This window comes from Oncorhynchus keta, chromosome 32 (assembly GCF_023373465.1).
Source record: "Oncorhynchus keta strain PuntledgeMale-10-30-2019 chromosome 32, Oket_V2, whole genome shotgun sequence".
In the NCBI taxonomy this organism is placed as follows: domain Eukaryota; kingdom Metazoa; phylum Chordata; class Actinopteri; order Salmoniformes; family Salmonidae; genus Oncorhynchus; species Oncorhynchus keta.
Genome location: NC_068452.1, coordinates 21,650,283 through 21,668,720, shown reverse-complemented (window position 1 = coordinate 21,668,720; position 18,438 = coordinate 21,650,283). Strand labels below are relative to the sequence as shown.

Sequence of the window (18,438 nt, the reverse complement as noted above, 5' to 3'; positions counted from 1 at the left end):
CATTTTGCTGCCGCAATTCTGCTGATTGTCTGGGAGGCAGCCTACCACAGTGGTAACCCCACAGCCCCTCTGTAACTCAGCTGTTAGCAGCGCCATCTCATCAGTCACTCCACCTTCTCGGGAGCCCTGCTTATCTCCCTCGAAACGCTTCAATGGAGAGTCGAGCACCTGTCTGGCGTTTCTAGCTCAATGTTCCCTGATGTCAGGGAGGGCTCTCATCTGTGCGACTGCTGTATGGAAACAACAGCCAGCCATATGTGTTAGCGTGGAGGGGTTCGTGGGAGAGGTGAAGAAGGTTTTTGATGCCCCGTTCTCCGGGAGAGAAGCTGCACGTAAACTAATCCAGCTTCAGCAGGACTCCCACAGTGTGGCCGACTATGCGGTGGATTTCCGCATGTTGGCAGCAGCGGGTGCTTGGAACCAGGAAGCGCTGTTCGATATGAGGGGGGATACTGTCACACGCTGATGTGTTTCACCTGTCCTTGTGCTTGTCTCCACTCCCCTCCAGGTGTCACCCAATCTTCCCCATTATCGCCTGTGTATTTATACCTGTGTTGTCTGTCTGTGCCAGTTCGTCTTGTTTGTCAAGTCAACCAGTGTGTTTCTCTCAGCTCCTGCTTTTCCCCAGTCTCTCTTTTTCTCACCCTCCTGGTTTTGAACCTTGCCTGTCCTGCCTCTGAGCCCGCCTGCCTGACCACTCTGCCTGCCCCTGACACTGAGGACGCCTGCCTGACCATTCTGCCTGCCCCTGACCCTGAGCCTGCCTGCCGTCCTGTACCTTTGCCTCCTCTGGATTACTGACTCCTGACTGCTCTTGACCTGTCTTTTGCCTGCCCCTGTTGGATTATTAAATCAGTCAGGCATGAAAACATTAGGCTAAATCATAAATAAACAGTATTCAGGTTGACCTTTCTTGTGTTTCATGTTTTACAGCATAAGGCATAGATGCCTAGGCTTGGTGTTGAAAATTGAGATGATTTAATCATACTGTAGTCCAAAGAGTCCTTTCAAAGGACAACAGAGCAGTCAGCATGCAAGATACGGCCTGGAGTGGAGAAGAGTCTCTCTCAACACTTCATGAAGTCATAGAAAGGGTGATGTTGGCCCTGAGTAGTCTATTGAAGTTAGGGGAAAATGTCAGGGCTGCAGCTGTCCAAAACTTAAATAAGGAATTGTAATTCCTGACCTCCCCACAATCCAGCATCCTCAACAGAGATATGAGCAGTGATTATTTCAGTGCATAAGTCCTATACCCTATCAGGCAGGCCACTGCTGCTCTCATTAGTCCATACGGATCCTCCCGGAACCAGGTGTGCAGCTCAGTCAGACCATTTAGAATTTGTTGCTCATATTTCGATATGAATTTATAAAAATCCCTATCCTTGGCTTTTGAAAAGTTTACATAACTTATGACTAGCTAGCTCTAGAATTGCAGGGGGGCGGGGGTACCATATGATTGTGATACAACATTAGATCCCAGGAACCTCCTATGCATGGGTGGGCCAGTGTTCAATCTGGCAGAGCCTCTGCCCAGACAGGCCCTGACATGGCTTTGCCGATGGTCTCTGCGCTCCGCCCCCAATTGAATGGTCAAATTCCAATGCAGTGTCCTCAACACTGTCACAGCTTGCTCTTGTGGAGATTCAAAGTCCAAACCCACCGTGCATGGTGTGGGTGGGTGGGTGTTTCGTGACGGAGGGGATGACTGAGACAAGACGACGGCCTGTCTGGTTATGATGCAAACCTGGACTTTAGTATGCTGTCTGGTACTATCTCCAACTGTGGGTTCAAACAAACTCAGGGCGACTTGCAAATGATAGCAGGTTGACATGGGTCACAGGACATGACCTACTGTACTGCAGGCTAGAAAAAAATATCCATATTGGTATTACAAAATTCAAAGGCCATAGGCCTATGTGCTATAAGTGGCATTCAGAATAACATTGCTTTAATCCGCTGTTTGATAAAAAATAATTGTGGCTATGCTGTGTGTTGACCTCCCACATTAATTCATGTCCTATAGCTTAGGCTACTATGGTAGGTTAGGTCAGAGGCCATAGCTCGCTCTGTGCTGTAATGGTAGGTTAGGTCAGAGGCCATAGCTCGCTCTGTGCTGTAATTGTAGGTTAGGTCAGAGGCCATAGCTCGCTCTGTGCTGTAATTGTAGGTTAGGTCTGAGGCCATAGCTTGCTCTGTGCTGTAATGGTAGGTTAGGTCAGAGGCCATAGCTCGCTTTGTGCTGTAAAGGTAGGTTAGGTCAGAGGCCATAGCTTGCTCTCTGCTGTAATGGTAGGTCAGGTCAGAGGCCATAGCTCGCTCTGTGCTGTAATTGTATGTTAGGTCTGAGGCCATAGCTCGCTCTGTGCTGTAATGGTAGGTTAGATCTGAGGCCATAGCTCGCTCTGTGCTGTAATTGTAGGTTAGATCTGAGGCCATAGCTCGCTCTGTGCTGTAATTGTAGGTTAGGTCAGAGGCCATAGCTCGCTCTGTGCTGTAATTGTAGGTTAGGTCAGAGGCCATAGCTCGCTTTGTGCTGTAAAGGTAGGTTAGGTCAGAGGTCATAGCTCGCTTTGGTGTTGTAATGGTAGGTTACGTCAGAGGTCAGGTTAGGTCAGAGGCCATAGCTCGCTCTGTGCTGTAATTGTAGGTTAGGTCAGAGGCCATAGCTCGCTCTGTGCTGTAATTGTAGGTTAGGTCTGAGGCCATAGCTCGCTCTGTGCTGTAATTGTAGGTTAGGTCAGAGTCCATAGCTCGCTCTGTGCTGTAATGGTAGGTTAGGTCAGAGGCCATAGCTCGCTCTGTGCTGTAATGGTAGGTTAGGTCAGAGGCCATAGCTCGCTCTGTGCTGTAACGGTGGGTTAGGTCAGAGGCCATAGCTCGCTCTGTGCTGTAATGGTAGGTTAGGTCAGAGGCCATAGCTTTGCTCAATGCTGTAATGGTAGGTTAGGTCAGAGGCCATAGCTCGCTCTGTGTTGTAATGGTAGGTTAGGTCAGAGGCCATAGCTTTGCTCAATGCTGTAATGGTAGGTTAGGTCAGAGGCCATAGCTTTGCTCAATGCTGTAATGGTAGGTTAGGTCAGAGGCCATAGCTCGCTCTGTGCTGTAATGGTAGGTTAGGTCTGAGGCCATAGCTCGCTCTGTGCTGTAATTGTATTTTAGGTCTGAGGCCATAGCTCGCTCTGTGCTGTAATGGTAGGCTAGGTCAGAGGCCATAGCTCGCTCTGTGCTGTAATTGTAGGTTAGGTCTGAGGCCATAGCTCGCTCTGTGCTGTAATTGTAGGTTAGGTCTGAGGCCATAGCTCGCTCTGTGCTGTAGTTGTATGTTAGGTCTGAGGCCATAGCTCGCTCTGTGCTGTAATGGTAGGTTAGGTCAGAGGCCATAGCTCGTTCTGTGCTGTAATTGTAGGTTAGGTCTGAGGCCATAGCTCGCTCTGTGCTGTAATTGTATGTTAGGTCAGAGGCCATAGCTCGCTCTGTGCTGTAATGGTAGGTTAGGGCAGAGGCCATAGCTCGCTCTGTGCTGTAACGGTAGGTTAGGTCAGAGGCCATAGCTCGCTCTGTGCTGTAATGGTAGGTTAGGTCAGAGGCCATAGCTAGCTCTGTGCTGTAATGGTAGGTTAGGTCTGAGGCCATAGCTCGTTCTGTGCTGTAATGGTAGGTTAGGTCAGAGGCCATAGCTCGCTCTGTGCTGTAATTGTAGGTTAGGTCAGAAGCCATAGTTCGAATTGTGCTGTAATTGTAGGTTAGGTCAGAAGCCATAGTTCGAATTGTGCTGTAATGGTAGGTTAGGTCTGAGGCCATAACTTGCTCTGTGCTGTAATGGTAGGTTCTTAGACTAGCGTTTGGCTCTTGGGTGTTAGAACCTCACACTGTATTTTACATAACCCACAGATCGTAAAATAAGACCTAGTTACAATTTTGTTTCTGGTGTCCTTTGACAGCTCTCTGGTCTTGGCCATAGTGGAGTTTGGAGTGTGACTCTTTGAGGTTTTGGACAGGTGTCTTTTATACTGATAACGAGTGGAGGACAGAGGAGCCTCTTTAAGAAGAAGTTACAGGTCCGTGAGAGCCAGAAATCTTGCTTGTTTGTGGGTGACCAAATACTTATTTTCCACCATAATTTGCAAATAAATTCATAAAAAATCCTACAATGTGATTTTCTGGATTTATTTTTCTCATTTTGTTTGTCATAGTTGAAGTGTACCCATGATGAAAATTACAGGCCTCTCTCATCTTTTTAAGTAGGAGAACTTGCACAATTGGTGGCTGACTAAATACTTTTTTGCCCCACTGTATATATGACCTTCACAAAGGAGACAAAACATACCACCACTCTTTACGCTTTAGAGACATCATCATCAGTCACCTGGCTGTTAAATAATTGTCACAACTACGTATGTTTTATGTTTAGTTGTGACAATTATTGAACTTTATAGGCTTTACCCCTCATTCAAATCAGGAACTGTATCAACAATCCAACACGATGAATAGGATTACAGTATATGTCACCTGGTGGACAAAATAAAGAACATCTGTTGACTCATGTTGATTTACTGTAATATTTACAGTAAATCAGTGGATAACGTAGATTACAACACATAAACAGGTTAAACAGGGATGTTGATGAGGAGCTTGTATGTGGTCTCTTGGAGGTTGAAATCTCCTCCTCCAAACTGAAATACTTTTCATCAGATTTCACGAGTCACAACATGGACCTTAACCAGAACCACAGAGACTGAAATGTACCTCCTTAGGAACAGAACATTGTGTGTATGTGTGTGCGTGTGTGTGTGTGTGTGTGTGTGTGTGTGTGTGTGTGTGCGTGCGTGTGTGTGTGTGTGTGTGTGTGTGTGTGTGTGTGTGTGTGTGTGTGTGTGTGTGTGTGTGTGTGTGTGTGTGTGTGTGTGTGTGTGTGTGTGTGTGTGTGTGTGTGTGTGTGTGTATGTGTGTGCGTGTGTGTGTGTGCGCACGCACGTTCATATGCTTTGTTTGTGTTCAACTGTTTGTCACTTTGTAGCAATGTTTGGAGAGGAAGGACAGAGAACTGTTTTTCCTCTGGGTTAGAGGTATTTCAAACATATCCATGAAACAGGTCACAGAGCTAGAAAATCACATGAGGGAGAAAGTCTGTACATAGTTCAACGTCAGAACGTTGTGAACTGGCAGGGAAAACACAATGTGTTGGGGAGTAGTGAACCACATTTAGTTCAACTAGTTCAAATTACATTTTGCAGTAGCTTGTTGGTACTTGAATTTAATTCAAATATTGGTAGTGTTATTGACTGTTTTTTACCATGTGGTGGTGTAGCAACTGTAACTACTGTAAACTACACACTACTTCTTCTGCAAAAATACAATTATATATGGGTGCAGTAGGCAAGAATTTCCTTTGTTTTTCGACATCAGACCTGTCTAATTCTCACTTGAAACATAGTTTTGTGTAAAATACACTAAATTAGACATTCTGTTGTGACTCCAGAGTGATCTGCTCTTGCAATTTGTCATCTATGACATTTAGATATGATCATTCTTCACAAAGTAGTTTGGATGTAGTGAACTACTTTTTCACAGTAACTTTTGTTAAGTAAAATATATATTTTTTTAAGGGTGGCTTAACTTCTTCCAGTGTGAAGTAATTGTTTGCTCAACACTACTAATGATTGACACAAACAATGAAATACAAGAACAGTTTCTCTCATACAGTGTCATGACTTCCGCCGAAGTCGGTCCCTCTCCTTGTTTGGGCGGCGTTCGGCGGTCGACGTCACCCGTCTTCTAGCCATCGCCGATCCCCCTTTCATTTTCCATTTGTTTTGTCTTGTCTTCCCACACAGCTGGTTTCAATTCCATCATTACATGTTTTGTATTTAACCCTCTGTTCCCCCCCATGTCCTTGTCCGGAATTGTTTATTGTAGTGCTTGTGCACATTATGCTGGTGTGTAAACAGGTTTAGTTTACCCATTCATTTATTGTTCTGTTTACGGGTGTTTTATTTATTAAACTGCGCCGTTGTAAATCAGATTTTGCTCTCCTGCGCCTGACTTCTCTGCCGCCAGTATGCACCCTCTACATACAGACAGAACATGATAAATGCCTTGCTTGTCAAACCAATCTTTGTCTTGGAATGAAAGCTCTCCCTGACATCTGCCTGACATCTCACTCTTCCCCATGATAATCATCAATAGAAAAAATTATGGTCAAAGAGAATATTCCGCAAGTGAAATGTTGGTATGTTTTGACGAGTGCCAGACAGACAGGGCCTGATAATCTGATCTGAGTCCTTGAGTCAAGGCCTGGCAGGCGACTGGGGGTATAGTCTGTCACAGCTGGAGTAGGGCTGGTTGAACTTAACACACACACACATGGGGGCACACATGGAGGGCACACACAGGCATATGGGCACACAAACATTTGTGAGATAGTGACCCAAGAAGTAAATTGTTGGGTCGAATAATACCCATGACTGTTTCATATCCCTGCCATGCCCTTGAGAATTGTATCACACCTATGAAACACCAGTCAGCAACAGAGGCTTGTGGGAGGGAAAAGTACCAGCAATGTGCACCATAATAAAAGATATGAACCCAAACACAAATACAGTATAAGTGCAAAATATTATTACATATATTTTTTTATTTAAACATCTAATCAGGATTCGGAGGTTTAAAAAAGAAAAAAAGAAAAACAAATTAAGTGTTTAATTCCAAAATGCTATATATTCATTTTAAGAAATGTTGGTAAATTAGCTTTTATTGTTTTAAGAAATTATAAAACAGATTGGTGGGATTTTTTCACTATCTAATCATGTCATTGGGTTGCTCAATGACAGACATGAATTTGTTTAAAATCTATCTAATAATTTCATTTCAGAGAGCAGGGATTCTTGAAAGTCGGGACAAAAACTTCATTTTTAAAGTTGAAAAGGGAATTTTGTTTCAATATTTGATCTTAAAAATGAAATTTAGTGGAATTCTATTGGGGAAAATATGTGTTTTTGTAATTTTCCAAACATTTTAAATTGTATTAATTTCCACGTTGGCTCTCTGGCCGGAAATGCACAAAAGATCACAATTTCAAACTCCACCAAAACTCCACCAGCCAGTGAAAGTGCAGGGTGCCAAATTCAAACAACAGAAATCTCATAATTAAAATTCCTCAAACATACACGTATTATACACCACTTGTTGTTAATCCCACCACAGTGTCCGATTTCAAAAAGGCTTTACGACAAAAGCACACCATGCGATTATGTTAGGTCAGCGCCAAGTCACAGAAAAACACAGCCATTTTTCCAGCTAAAGAGAGGAGTCACAAAAAGCAGAAATAGAGATAAAATAAATTACTAACCTTTGATGATCTTCATCAGATGACCCTCATAGGACTTCATGTTACACAATACATGTATGTTTTGTTCGATAAAGTTCATATTTATATCCAAAAATGTCAGTTTACATTGGCGTGTTATGTTCAGTAATGTTTTGCAGAGAGCCACATGAATTTACAGAAATACTCATCATAAATGTTGATGAAAATACAAGTGTTATACATGGAATTAAAGATATACTTCTCCTTAATGCAACCGCTGTGTCAGATTTCAAAAAAGCTTTACGGAAAAAGCACACCATGCAATAATCTGAGTACAGCGCTCAAAGACCAAAACAAGCCATACGGATACACGTCATGTTGTGGAGTCAATAGAAGTTCCGAAATAGCATTATAAATATTCACTTACCTTTGATGATCTTCATCGCAATGGACTCCCAGGAATCGCAGTTCCACAATAAATGTTTGTTTTGTTCGATAAAGTCTATCATTTATGTCCAAATACCACCTTTATGTTCGCGCGTTTAGTTCACAAATCCAAATTCAAGAGGCGCAGACACTTAGTCCAGACGAAAAGTCAAAACAGTTATATTACAGTTCGTAGAAACATGTCAAACGATGTATAGAATTAATCTTTAGGATGTTTTTAACATAAATCTTCAATAATATTCCAACCGGACAATTCCTTTGTCTTTAGAAAGGAAAAGGAACGCAGCTAACTCTCACGGGCGTGCGCCTGACTGAGCTCATGACATTCTGCCAGACACTTGACTCAAACAGCTCTTATTCTCTCCCCCTTCACAGTAGAAGCCTGTAACAAGGTTCTAAAGACTGTTGACATCTAATGGAAGCCCTAGGAAGTGCAATCGGACCAAATTTGACACTGTATATTGGATAGGCAAAGACTTGAAAACCTACAAACCTCAGATTTCCCACTTCCTGGTTGGATTTTTTCTCAGGTTTTTGCTTGCCATATGAGTTCTGTTATACTCACAGACATCATTCAAACAGTTTTAGAAACGTCAGAGTGTTTTCTATCCAAATCAACTAATAATATGCATAACTTAGCTTCTGGGCCTGAGTAGCAGGCAGTTTACTCTGGGCACCTTATTCATCCAAGTTACTCAATACTGTCCCCCAGCCATAAGAAGTTAACTGAAAAGTATCACATGTCGTTTCTTGCAATAGCCATCTCTGCCTTTAAGGAATATTTCTCTAAAAACTGTGATTCCTACAAAATGTGTCCAGAGTTTTGGTCAACTCCGTCAGATTTGTCTAAAATCCTAAATGAATCCAATTTTAACAGAGTCAGCTTTACCATGGTATTCCCTTCTTCGTCTCCTGATTAACTGTAGTGTGACAAGACCACCCATGATCTGAAAGGTTCTCTAGTTTTGATAGATTTAAACAAACAATATTGATATCACCATGGTCACAACCATAACCTGTCAACTCCATCTCCATTATATATTAAGATAGAATATGAATTTTGGTGGAAATACGTAGGCTTTGGAGTCATAAAGTAACTGAGAAAAAACTAAATTGGTATTTTGTATAACACTTGAATGAAGAAGAAAAGAAGCCATAACTCCGTAAAATGTAAATTCTGTCAGATGTTTTGTCTAACATCAACTCTGTCAGAGTGCGGAAATGGTAGAATATGGTAGTTATATTTTGTTGTGGATTGTTGAATAAATTATTCACTATATTTTACAAATGTTTGTATTCAACTTATATTTTTAAAGACAATAATATATCTGTTTTGAGTTTCTGTTGTCAACTCTGTCAGTGGCTTGTCATCTCCGATTTTTTTGTTGTAAATATTCGGAAAAAAATATATTAATTGTCCTGCAATATATGTCAACTATTGAAGTACAGTACTTTCTGTGCTAGACATCCTTTATAAATCTTGTTTTATGTTCTGAATTTAGAAAAACGTGCCAAAACTATTAGCCTTGGAACATTATACAGTAGTATAAAACAAAACAAAAATAGATTTGGAGATTTGTATTACATATTTGAATAATCTAATTTTAGAATTAAACAATCAAGGCCCTTAAACGCTTGTTGGACAATAAATATACAAATGAAATGCCTTTTATGGTGTCTGACTAAGTTGAGATAAATCCAGTTAGGTGCATTTTATGAAAAAGGTTTTAGTTAGGTTGTTCCTTTACATTGTGTGGTAGCCGATACTTTGGTTTATAAACAGTTATATTTCAAATGTTGTTAATATTAAGAAAAATACTTGTCAAAGAAAAGTTGAGATTGTCTCGTCTTTCAAGAATCCCTGAGAGACAAATTCACCTCACTCTCAGATAAAGGAGTAGTACTGTTAGGTTTTACACAGTCAAATGTAACAATAACTACATTTTTAATAAAGAACTGTACGAATGATACATCAACATTTAAAAAATATATTTTAAAAAGCATTCAATACAATAATATGAGATCTACATATTTTACATTTGAATAATTTAGCAGATGCTCTTATCCAGAGCGACTTACAGTAAAAGTGCCTTCATCTTAAGATAGCTAGGTGAGACAACCACACATCACAGTCAAATATACAGGATACAATCATTTCATTCCATGCTAAACAATGGATATATAGAGTTTTGCAAAAACATACGCATTTACATACACATACACTAAAATCTAAGAACAGTAACATCTTGGACACACATGAAGGTACCCATTAGCAATCATTTCTGATGAAAAACATTGGTTGGCGGATATAGAGTTTTAGAAATAAACTCTTCAAATGTATCAAAACTTGTGACATAATAGCAAAGCCTCCACCTTGAAGTTGGTGGTTGAACATTGTGTGTAAAGAAGATGATTTTGGCCAACCATGTTGTTTGCTGAAATGATGTGCTTGTGTGTGGCTCCCAATGCAAATCATGTGTATAACCTATGTACAGCCAAAAGTTTGCACACACCTTCTCATTCAAGGGTTTTTCCTTATTTTTTTTACTATTTTCTACATTGTAGAATAATAGTGAAGACATCAAAACTATGAAATAACACATATGGAATCATGTAGTAACCAAAAAGGTCTTAAACAAATCAAAATATATTTTATATTTGAGATTCTTGAAATACCCACCCTTTGCCTTGATGACAGCTTTGCACGCTCTTGGCATTCTCTCAACCTGCTTCATGGGGTAGTCACCTGGAATGCACTTCAATTAACAGGTTTGCCTTGTTAAAAGTTAATTAGTTGAATTTCTTTCCTTCTTATTGCATTTGAGCCAATCAGTTGTGTTGTGACAAGGTAGGGGTGGTATACAGAAGATAGCCCTATTTGGGAAAAGACCAAGTCCATATTATGGCAAGAACAGCTCAAATAAGCAAAAAGATACGACAATCCATCATTACTTTAAGACATGAAGGTCAGTTAATGTGGAAAATTTCAAGAACTTTGAAAGTTTCTTCAAGTGCAATCGCAAAAACCATCAAGCGCTATTATGCAACTGGCTCTTATGAGGAATCAGGCCATCATTGTCAAATTGCTGCAAGAAAATCCCTGCTAAAGGACATCAATAATAAGAAGAGACTTGCTTGGGTCAAGAAACATGAGCAATGGACATTAGACTGGTGGAAATCTGTCCTTTGGTCTGATGAGTCCAAATTTGAGATTTTTGGTACCAACCTCTGTGTCTTTGTGAGACACAGAGTAGGTGAACGGATGATCTCTGCATGTGTGATTCCCACCGTGAAGCATGGAGGAGGAGGTGTGATGGTGTGGCGGTGCTTTGCTGGTGACACTGTCAGTGATTTATTTAGAATTCAAGGCACACTTAACCAGCATGGCTACCACAGCATTCTGCAACGATACACTACCCCATCTGGTTTGTGAAGCTGGTTGAGAGAATGCCAAGAGTGTGCAAAGCTGTCATCAAAGCAAAGGGTGGCTACTTTGAAGAATCTCAAATATAAAATATATTTTGATTTGTTTAAGACCTTTTTGGTTACTACATGATTCCATATGTGTTATTTCATAGTTTTGATGTCTTCACTATAATTATACAATGTAGAAAATAGTAAAAATAAAGACAAACCCTTGAATGGATAGGTGTTCTAAAAATGTTGACTGTACTGTATGTATAAAGTAAAGGGTTATATTATATTATATATTTTGATGGCTATTTTTGTTCCCCTTTCCCATTGGTTGAGAAGATGATCTTGCTCATATTTCTGATGTACTGGGACCCGTCCAGCGCTGAGATCTTAGGGCTGCTAAGCGGAATGAGGGCATTGTTGGTGTAGTATCTGAATGCAGGGTTCGATGACTGTATGGCATCCAGAAATACCTGTATTGAGAGGGGTCCAGCTATTAAATCTACTCATCAGTACTACTTACACTTCCATAGAAAATCTATAAATATCTAGTATCATATACATACGTATGTACATGCAGTATGCACTGCAGACAGGGAGGAGCACCTTTATCAGATCAGCTAAATAACTAATAGATGTCAAGTTAGCAGTACCTGTACCTTCACAATGTCCTCTGTGTCCTGAGCTGCGTTCTGGAACACCATCCCACAGTGTTGCAGGTACGTGTCATAGAGGCTGCGTGTGTGGGCGTCGACCTGCTGCAGCGAAGAGTCCCCTGGCTCTGCCCTCTGCAGGTTGTCCAGGAAATCCGTGTTGACAGGGCCGCACTCAATAAGACTCACACTGCGTGATGGTGGATGGAGTCAATCAGTACCAACACAGATACAGTGCACATCCAAAATGAAACACTGACAAAGGGATACATGAGCTGATGACTGTCTGGACTCACTGGATGTTGAAGTGCTGCAGGAGAATGGCCAGACTCTCACAGGCGCCCTCTACTGCAAACTTACTGGCACAGTACACCTCATTAAAGGGGAGTCCTACAATACAATAATCACAGATATGTGATTATCATGGCAATAAACACGAAACAAACCCACAAATCTGACCACAGAGCAGTGTCTAAGGGTCATTTCATCCCATTCCCCCTCCTGTCACCCCAGCCCTGCTCTCTCTCTCTCACCCTGTAGCCCACCGATGCTGCCAGTGACCAGGACGCGTCCATGGCCCTGGGCCTTCATCCCTGGTAGGAAGGCCTGGATGGTGCTGATGGTGCCCAGGAGGTTGACCTCCAGGATCCGCCTCATGGTGGCCAGGGACTGGGCCTCCAGCGGTCCCATCAACCCCACACCAGCATTACACACTGCCAACATGAATACCACAGACAAACAGAAAGCCAGAGCATATGATATCCTGTATGCTGTACACATGTAAAGAAATTGTCGTTGATGTAAAGATGTGAAGGACATCTGTTCTTCTGTTTCGCACACACAACCACACACACACCCACACACACACACCCGATATAACACTATTGCTGTAAGTCATGACTCTGGTCATACCCAGAATGTTCACCCTCTTCTCCCTGACCCTGTCCCTGGCATCCAGAATGGACTGCTGGTCAGTGATGTCCATCTGGAGGATGTCCAGGGTGTCCTTGTGCAGGTCCTTCACACAGTCCAGCAGACGCTCCTTCTTGGCAAGATTCCTCATGGTGGCATAGACTAAACAGAGTTGATATCAGTGGTCAAGGACATCAGAGATTTCCCCATCAGAGATTTACCATTAAACATGTACGAAACAAAACGGATGAAATACAGAGCTTGACATTGACATTATGTTGTCACCATAGTTTCCAAAACTAGAATTTTCTGTAATTACATTGTGATGCAGATAAACCAACCAAAACATGTTTTCTAATATATGGATGCCATGTAGTAAACAGGCACAATACCCAGAGAGAGCTTACTGCTTCAAATCCCTCATGCAACAAACATGCCACGTATTGTACCCATACTGTTTATTGCATGATCTTATGGCACTGAATAAAATAAATGCTTTCTGTACAGTGATGTCCTTGCAAGTCAGTCACTGCTTACCTTTGTACATTTTCGCTGGATCCGAGGCCAGCCGGACGGCCAGACTGAGGCCTATCCCTGAGGAGCATCCTGTGATCAGCACCACTGTCTGCTCCATTGGGCTGCTGTGTCCACACGTCCTCTGGGTCTGCTAGCTAACGGAGAGATGAGGTCTGAGGGAAGGAGACCAGGAGATACACGGAGCAGCTCAGTAGGGCTTGATGAGGGGTGTGAGGTGAGATGGTATGGGAAGAGATCCAGTTTGTGTTGTTTACTGATGCTCAAAGTCATGTTTTCACTGTCATCCCTATCACAAGGTCCCTAGAATGTAAACACGCTCTCATTTCCCAGCCCAGGATGAAGTTTTGCTAGGCCAGGTGTTCCCACGAGGTCTGTCTGTGGCCATCAACCCATGACCCGAGCCCTTTCACTCCCTATTTGGTTCAAAACATTCTCTAAGACCTAAACCTCACCTGGAGTTGTGGAGCATTGAGCAAGTTGAGGAAGCTAAACTCCTAGGTATAAAATTGGATGGTCACTTATCATGATCAAGTCATACTGACAAAGTTGTTGTGAGGATGGGGAGGGTTATGTCTCTTATAAAAATATGTTCTGTGTTTTTGACACAAAAATCAACTGTACTAGTTGTCCAGGCTCTGGTCTTGTACCATCTCGATTACTGTCCGGTAATATGGTCAAGTGCAGCAAAGAAAGACCTAGCAAAGCTGCAGCTGCCTCAAAACAGAAGGGTTGACGAGAGATGAACTGCTTCTCTTCTATTTTTTAATGAGAAATATTACTGTGATGAAAATTCCTGATTGTCTGCATAATCAAATAACATTCAGCTCAGACAACCATACGTACCCCACAAGACATGTCACTAGGGGTCTCTTCACAGTCCCCAAGTCCAAAATGAATTCACGGCAACGCACAGTATTATACAGCACCATGACCGCATGGATCTCCCTTCCATCTCCAATTACTCAAGCAAACAACAAAATCACCTTTAAAAAACGGATTACACAACATCTCTCGGAACGGCAGGGACTGTGAGGGGACAGACACACGCACACGCACACGCACACGCACACACAGACACACTAACACACACACTGTTTTTTAGTTGTATTGTTTGTATTATTTTTGTTGTTGTATGGTGTGTGTATATAGTTGTATTTAAAATGTGTGTGTCTATCCTTGTCTATCAGTCTATCAGTGTTTTGCGTTTTATTTGTGGAACCTGGGAAGTGTAGCTGCTGCTTCTGCTAAAGCTAATGGGGAGCCAAACCAACAAAATAAATATGACCCACTGATAGAGACCGGAGCTTTTATTTTGTCCTCAGTGTCAGCCAAACTATCACATGATTTGAAGAAAAAAAACTGCCAAACCTGAGGACAATTATCTGGAACAATAAAGAAACCTACAGCAGTTAGTTACTTTAACCAGGAGATGGAAGCACTGTCATTATCAATGTGTGCAGCACAGGAGCCCTAGCCAGTGGGCCCTCTGGTCAGTATCGGGTCACACTCAAACCCATGCTGACCACACATTCTCCTAGAATACACAGTGGACCACTAACACTCCACCTAAAACAATAATGTTGAGAACAGCCAGTGAAGAACACAAGAGGATCTTGGATAAAAGGAAGAATAGAGACATTTTGGAGTATAATTAGTCTCTCGTTGGCTATACTGGCCAACTGACACCCACAAATAACAGCTGAAATGACTACATAGCCAGTAATGTAAAGCCTGTAAACCCCTGGTAGGATAGTTATAGAGCTCGTAGTGAGTGTCATGTGGATGCTCTTTGTTTTGGAAAGCTGCAGTCTAGTGCTAGACTGAAACATTGTTTCAAATCCATCCTAAGAACTGTGCCATTTTAAGTCCAGACCTCTAGCCAGAGGAACTAAGTTATAGCACAAATGTTAAAATATAGGCCTTTGCATTATCTTGCTGGAATAGATAGCCAGAGGCCAGTGCTGAAACCTTGACATTTGACTTCTGAGAACTTATGCAGCAGGTTAGGAGAATTAGGTTAAGTTTAGGAAAAGGGTTAGGGTTAGTTCGGAAAAATTGAAAGTATGCATCTTAGAAATAGTTTTCACATATAAACATTATATATCCGAACTCAGAATCAAATAGGCTTCCAAATAATAACATGGTGTGGTAGAACATTTATTTTTATTGGAGAATTTCTGCATGGCTCCAGAGAGGCGCAGTGGTCTACGGCACTGCAGATCAGTGCTTGAGGCATCACTACAGACCCTGGTTTGATCCCGGGCTGTATCACAACTGGCCGTGATCGGGAGTCCCATAGGGCGGCGCACAATTGGCCCAGTGTTGTCTGGGTTAGGGGATGGGTTAGCCGGGGTAGGCCGTCATTGTAAAAAAAGAACTGACTTGCTAGCGGCCATGACTGAATTCAAACTTGAGTTGGTTTTGGGGTGTGGTTTGATGTGGGTGTCGCTTGTGTGTGTTCGCAGGTGGGAAGATTTAGCCAAATTTTTTCAACAATTAACTTCAGCTGGCTGGTGTGCGACCTGTGGCAAAATTGGTTTCCATTTGGATAGCCTGTCTCGGGGCTTGTTAGGGACCGTCAATAAATTGCACAATGTAAATGGACAATATTTTCATGTTGCACACCTTTTAGTCTTTCTATTAAATGCTTTTAATTTTTGTATGTGAATGTCTACAATTTACAGTTGGTTTGAGATTTTTAAGTCATTGAAATTTGCGATTGGAATTTATGTACATTGTGTAATTTACCGATGGTCTCTAACTAGCCCCATTGGAATGTCCAAAGTCAACCCAAATTTACCACAGGCATTACGATTGGATCGCATGCAGTTGCACTCCGAATTGATGATTACTTATGTACTGCCAACTGTGGCATGTGGGTGGGTTTGAAAAAACCCAACCTTCATGTGCATTGTGCACAGTCAGGAACACAAGTCTCACAAAACTCAGTTTTGGATGAGACTGATGTAGTTTGTTGGTTCTTTCAGTGGTGGATGGATGACTCCCTATGTGGATACAAATAGGATGGAGACTGATTACTATTTTGTAGATTTAATCATCAACTGACTATTGTTACAGCCACTGAGGTATAAAAAAAATTGCAGACATTGGATGAATAGAAAATGTTAATGTCTTCGGCTGCGGGTAAAAAATCTGTTTCAGTGACAATTTAAACAATTCAGTGGATGTTTAGTGCACAAAAGTGATGACTAAAGTGTCTTATTAGGAACTTCTCTATGTGTCGTCTATGGAAATTGTCTCTCTGGGCCGGGTGTCAGTTAAACTGCAATACCGAAAAAAGACTGTAGGAGCAGTCAACTGTGCTTCTAGAACCAGAAACCTGGCACCTTGCTTACAGCCTGAACTGCCCAATGTCCTGTTCTCTTTTCAACGAGTAACAAACATCTGACCAATCAGAATATAACAAAGTAGGGGACAGGTAGAAAATCTATCATTCCAATTCCAAACAACTGATTCACCATATTTTAAAACTAACAACAGTGGCTTAGAAAATATTTATCATAAAATAATCCTACACTGGCTTTATGATCCTATTTACACATTGTAGAACATTTTGACAATAGAATACATGTTTCTGACTCATATCAATGCCACATATAGGCTGATTTCTAAGCGAGAAGTTGTTTTTTAGTGCAGTTGTTCTTTAATCATTTAGAGTATTCACAATAATCGTAGGCTTAGTATTTTTATCTACTATGTGCCTGCGCCCGTTCACCTGACATTTGAGTTTGTCCTACATGTCCATTTGGAGTCAGAGGGGCATGGGAAAAGGTGATATAGGTCAGTATTAAATATGCTATTCAGATCAGTGGCGCCTGGCCAAGTAATAATTTAATGTAAGTGCACCATTATAATTCAATGCAAATAAACCAGGGGCTCAATCCATCACGCAAATATTCGCTTGGTGGTGACGGTGACCTCATCCACAATGGCCGTCTCCAGTCAACTCCTCTGGGTAAAAGAGAAATGGGGTTTGTTCATCTGCCAAGAAGGCGTCTGTCCAGACAGCCCTTGATTTCCTCTGATATAGATCTCTTCCCCCCACGGCCATCCCAAATTCCAGGGCGCTCACAAGCCCACGCTTGACCACTGTCAGCAGCCCTCCCCGAAGTCCCAAGTGGCCGTAGATTAAAACGCATTCATTTTTAGCGCAAATATTTGCTGATTGGATCTGCATGCCAAGTGCATTAATCTCCCCCTGTCAGAAATGTGTACAGTACAGGCCATGTCTCCAGAGATGGGTAGTATTTCTGTTGCATGTATTTGAAATATGTATGAAATAAGAATTTTGTCATTTGTATTACACTGGGCTGAAATACACTCCAACGTATTTTGTAGCAAGATATTTTCAAGAGCTGTCATTTGTATTTTCAAAGTACCAAATACTTTTCTTTACCATTTGTTTTTATCGTGGTTCACCATTTTGTGGCCCCTTTCACCCTGCATTGGTATCAGAAATGTGATGACACTTTGGTTTGATAAGAGAGTCTGCTAAATTAACTAAATATAAATGTGTATGTAAAAATTGACAATTGCAAAGCAGGCTGAGTATTATTCTAATGAGCTTAGCCCTGAAACAAGGTTTTGTCTAGAAGGGATACCGTTTTTGTCAACATTGACTTTTCGTACCAGGTTTAGGAGAATTTACGCAGCAGGTTAGGAGAATTAGGTTAAACTGTATCCCATCTAGACATGACCCTGAAACAAGGCCAATAATAACACCCAGTGTACAGAGTGACTTATAGACAGTGCATTCACCTAATGTAGATAAACAACACATATCACCGTCGTAGCAAGGAACAGTTACTGAGAATGTTAGTGTTCGGGCTACTTGCAAATGTAGTTCTGTGTTTTATTATACAAAATATGTGTATTTTAAATACATTTCAAAATACAAGTATTTTGTCGTTTATTTTGATACATTGATCTTTATGGTATTTTGTCATTTTTGTCCATCCCTGTTTGTCTGCCAGCAACAAGAGTGCTCCAGTGATACAGAGTGATATTATTAGGCTGCTATGCTGTTCTGTGCGTGCTTTGTGGTATAGAGTGAGTCCTAAGGTTTGTAGGCCTAATAGATGCATCAGGTCATGCATAGTGTGTAGTGTGTGTGTTTAGAAAGACGTCCCATGGAGTGCTTGCATAGTG

At 41.6% G+C, this 18,438-nt stretch overlaps 1 protein-coding gene across 2 annotated transcripts; it reads right to left on the bottom strand.

Moving 5' to 3' along the window:
* Positions 1-9,679: 9,679 nt before the first annotated feature.
* Positions 9,680-13,482, bottom strand: LOC118364738 (estradiol 17-beta-dehydrogenase 1-like). Of its 2 annotated transcripts, none has more exons than XM_035746436.2 (6): positions 13,270-13,482; positions 12,733-12,894; positions 12,354-12,533; positions 12,117-12,210; positions 11,821-12,010; positions 9,680-11,640 (listed from the first exon to the last, which is right to left on the bottom strand). In XM_035746436.2, exons 1-6 carry the CDS (start codon positions 13,364-13,366, stop codon positions 11,473-11,475), a joined length of 891 nt encoding a protein of 296 aa, XP_035602329.1. In that variant the 5' UTR covers positions 13,367-13,482; the 3' UTR covers positions 9,680-11,472. The 2 variants fall into 2 exon arrangements, with proteins under 2 accessions (XP_035602329.1, XP_035602330.1); XM_035746437.2 differs by having other exon boundaries at positions 11,827-12,010; positions 13,270-13,480.
* Positions 13,483-18,438: the final 4,956 nt, after the last annotated feature.

Coding starts and splice junctions, on each gene's coding strand:
- LOC118364738 (XM_035746436.2), bottom strand. CDS start 13,366: ATGGAGCAGACAGTGGTGCTGATCACAGGATGCTCCTCAGGGATAGGC. Junction 12,895..13,269: donor TCCAGCGAAAATGTACAAAG/GTAAGCAGTGAC, acceptor AACTCTGTTTAG/TCTATGCCACCATGAGGAAT. Junction 11,641..11,820: donor AGGACATTGTGAAGGTACAG/GTACTGCTAACT, acceptor CTCTCAATACAG/GTATTTCTGGATGCCATACA.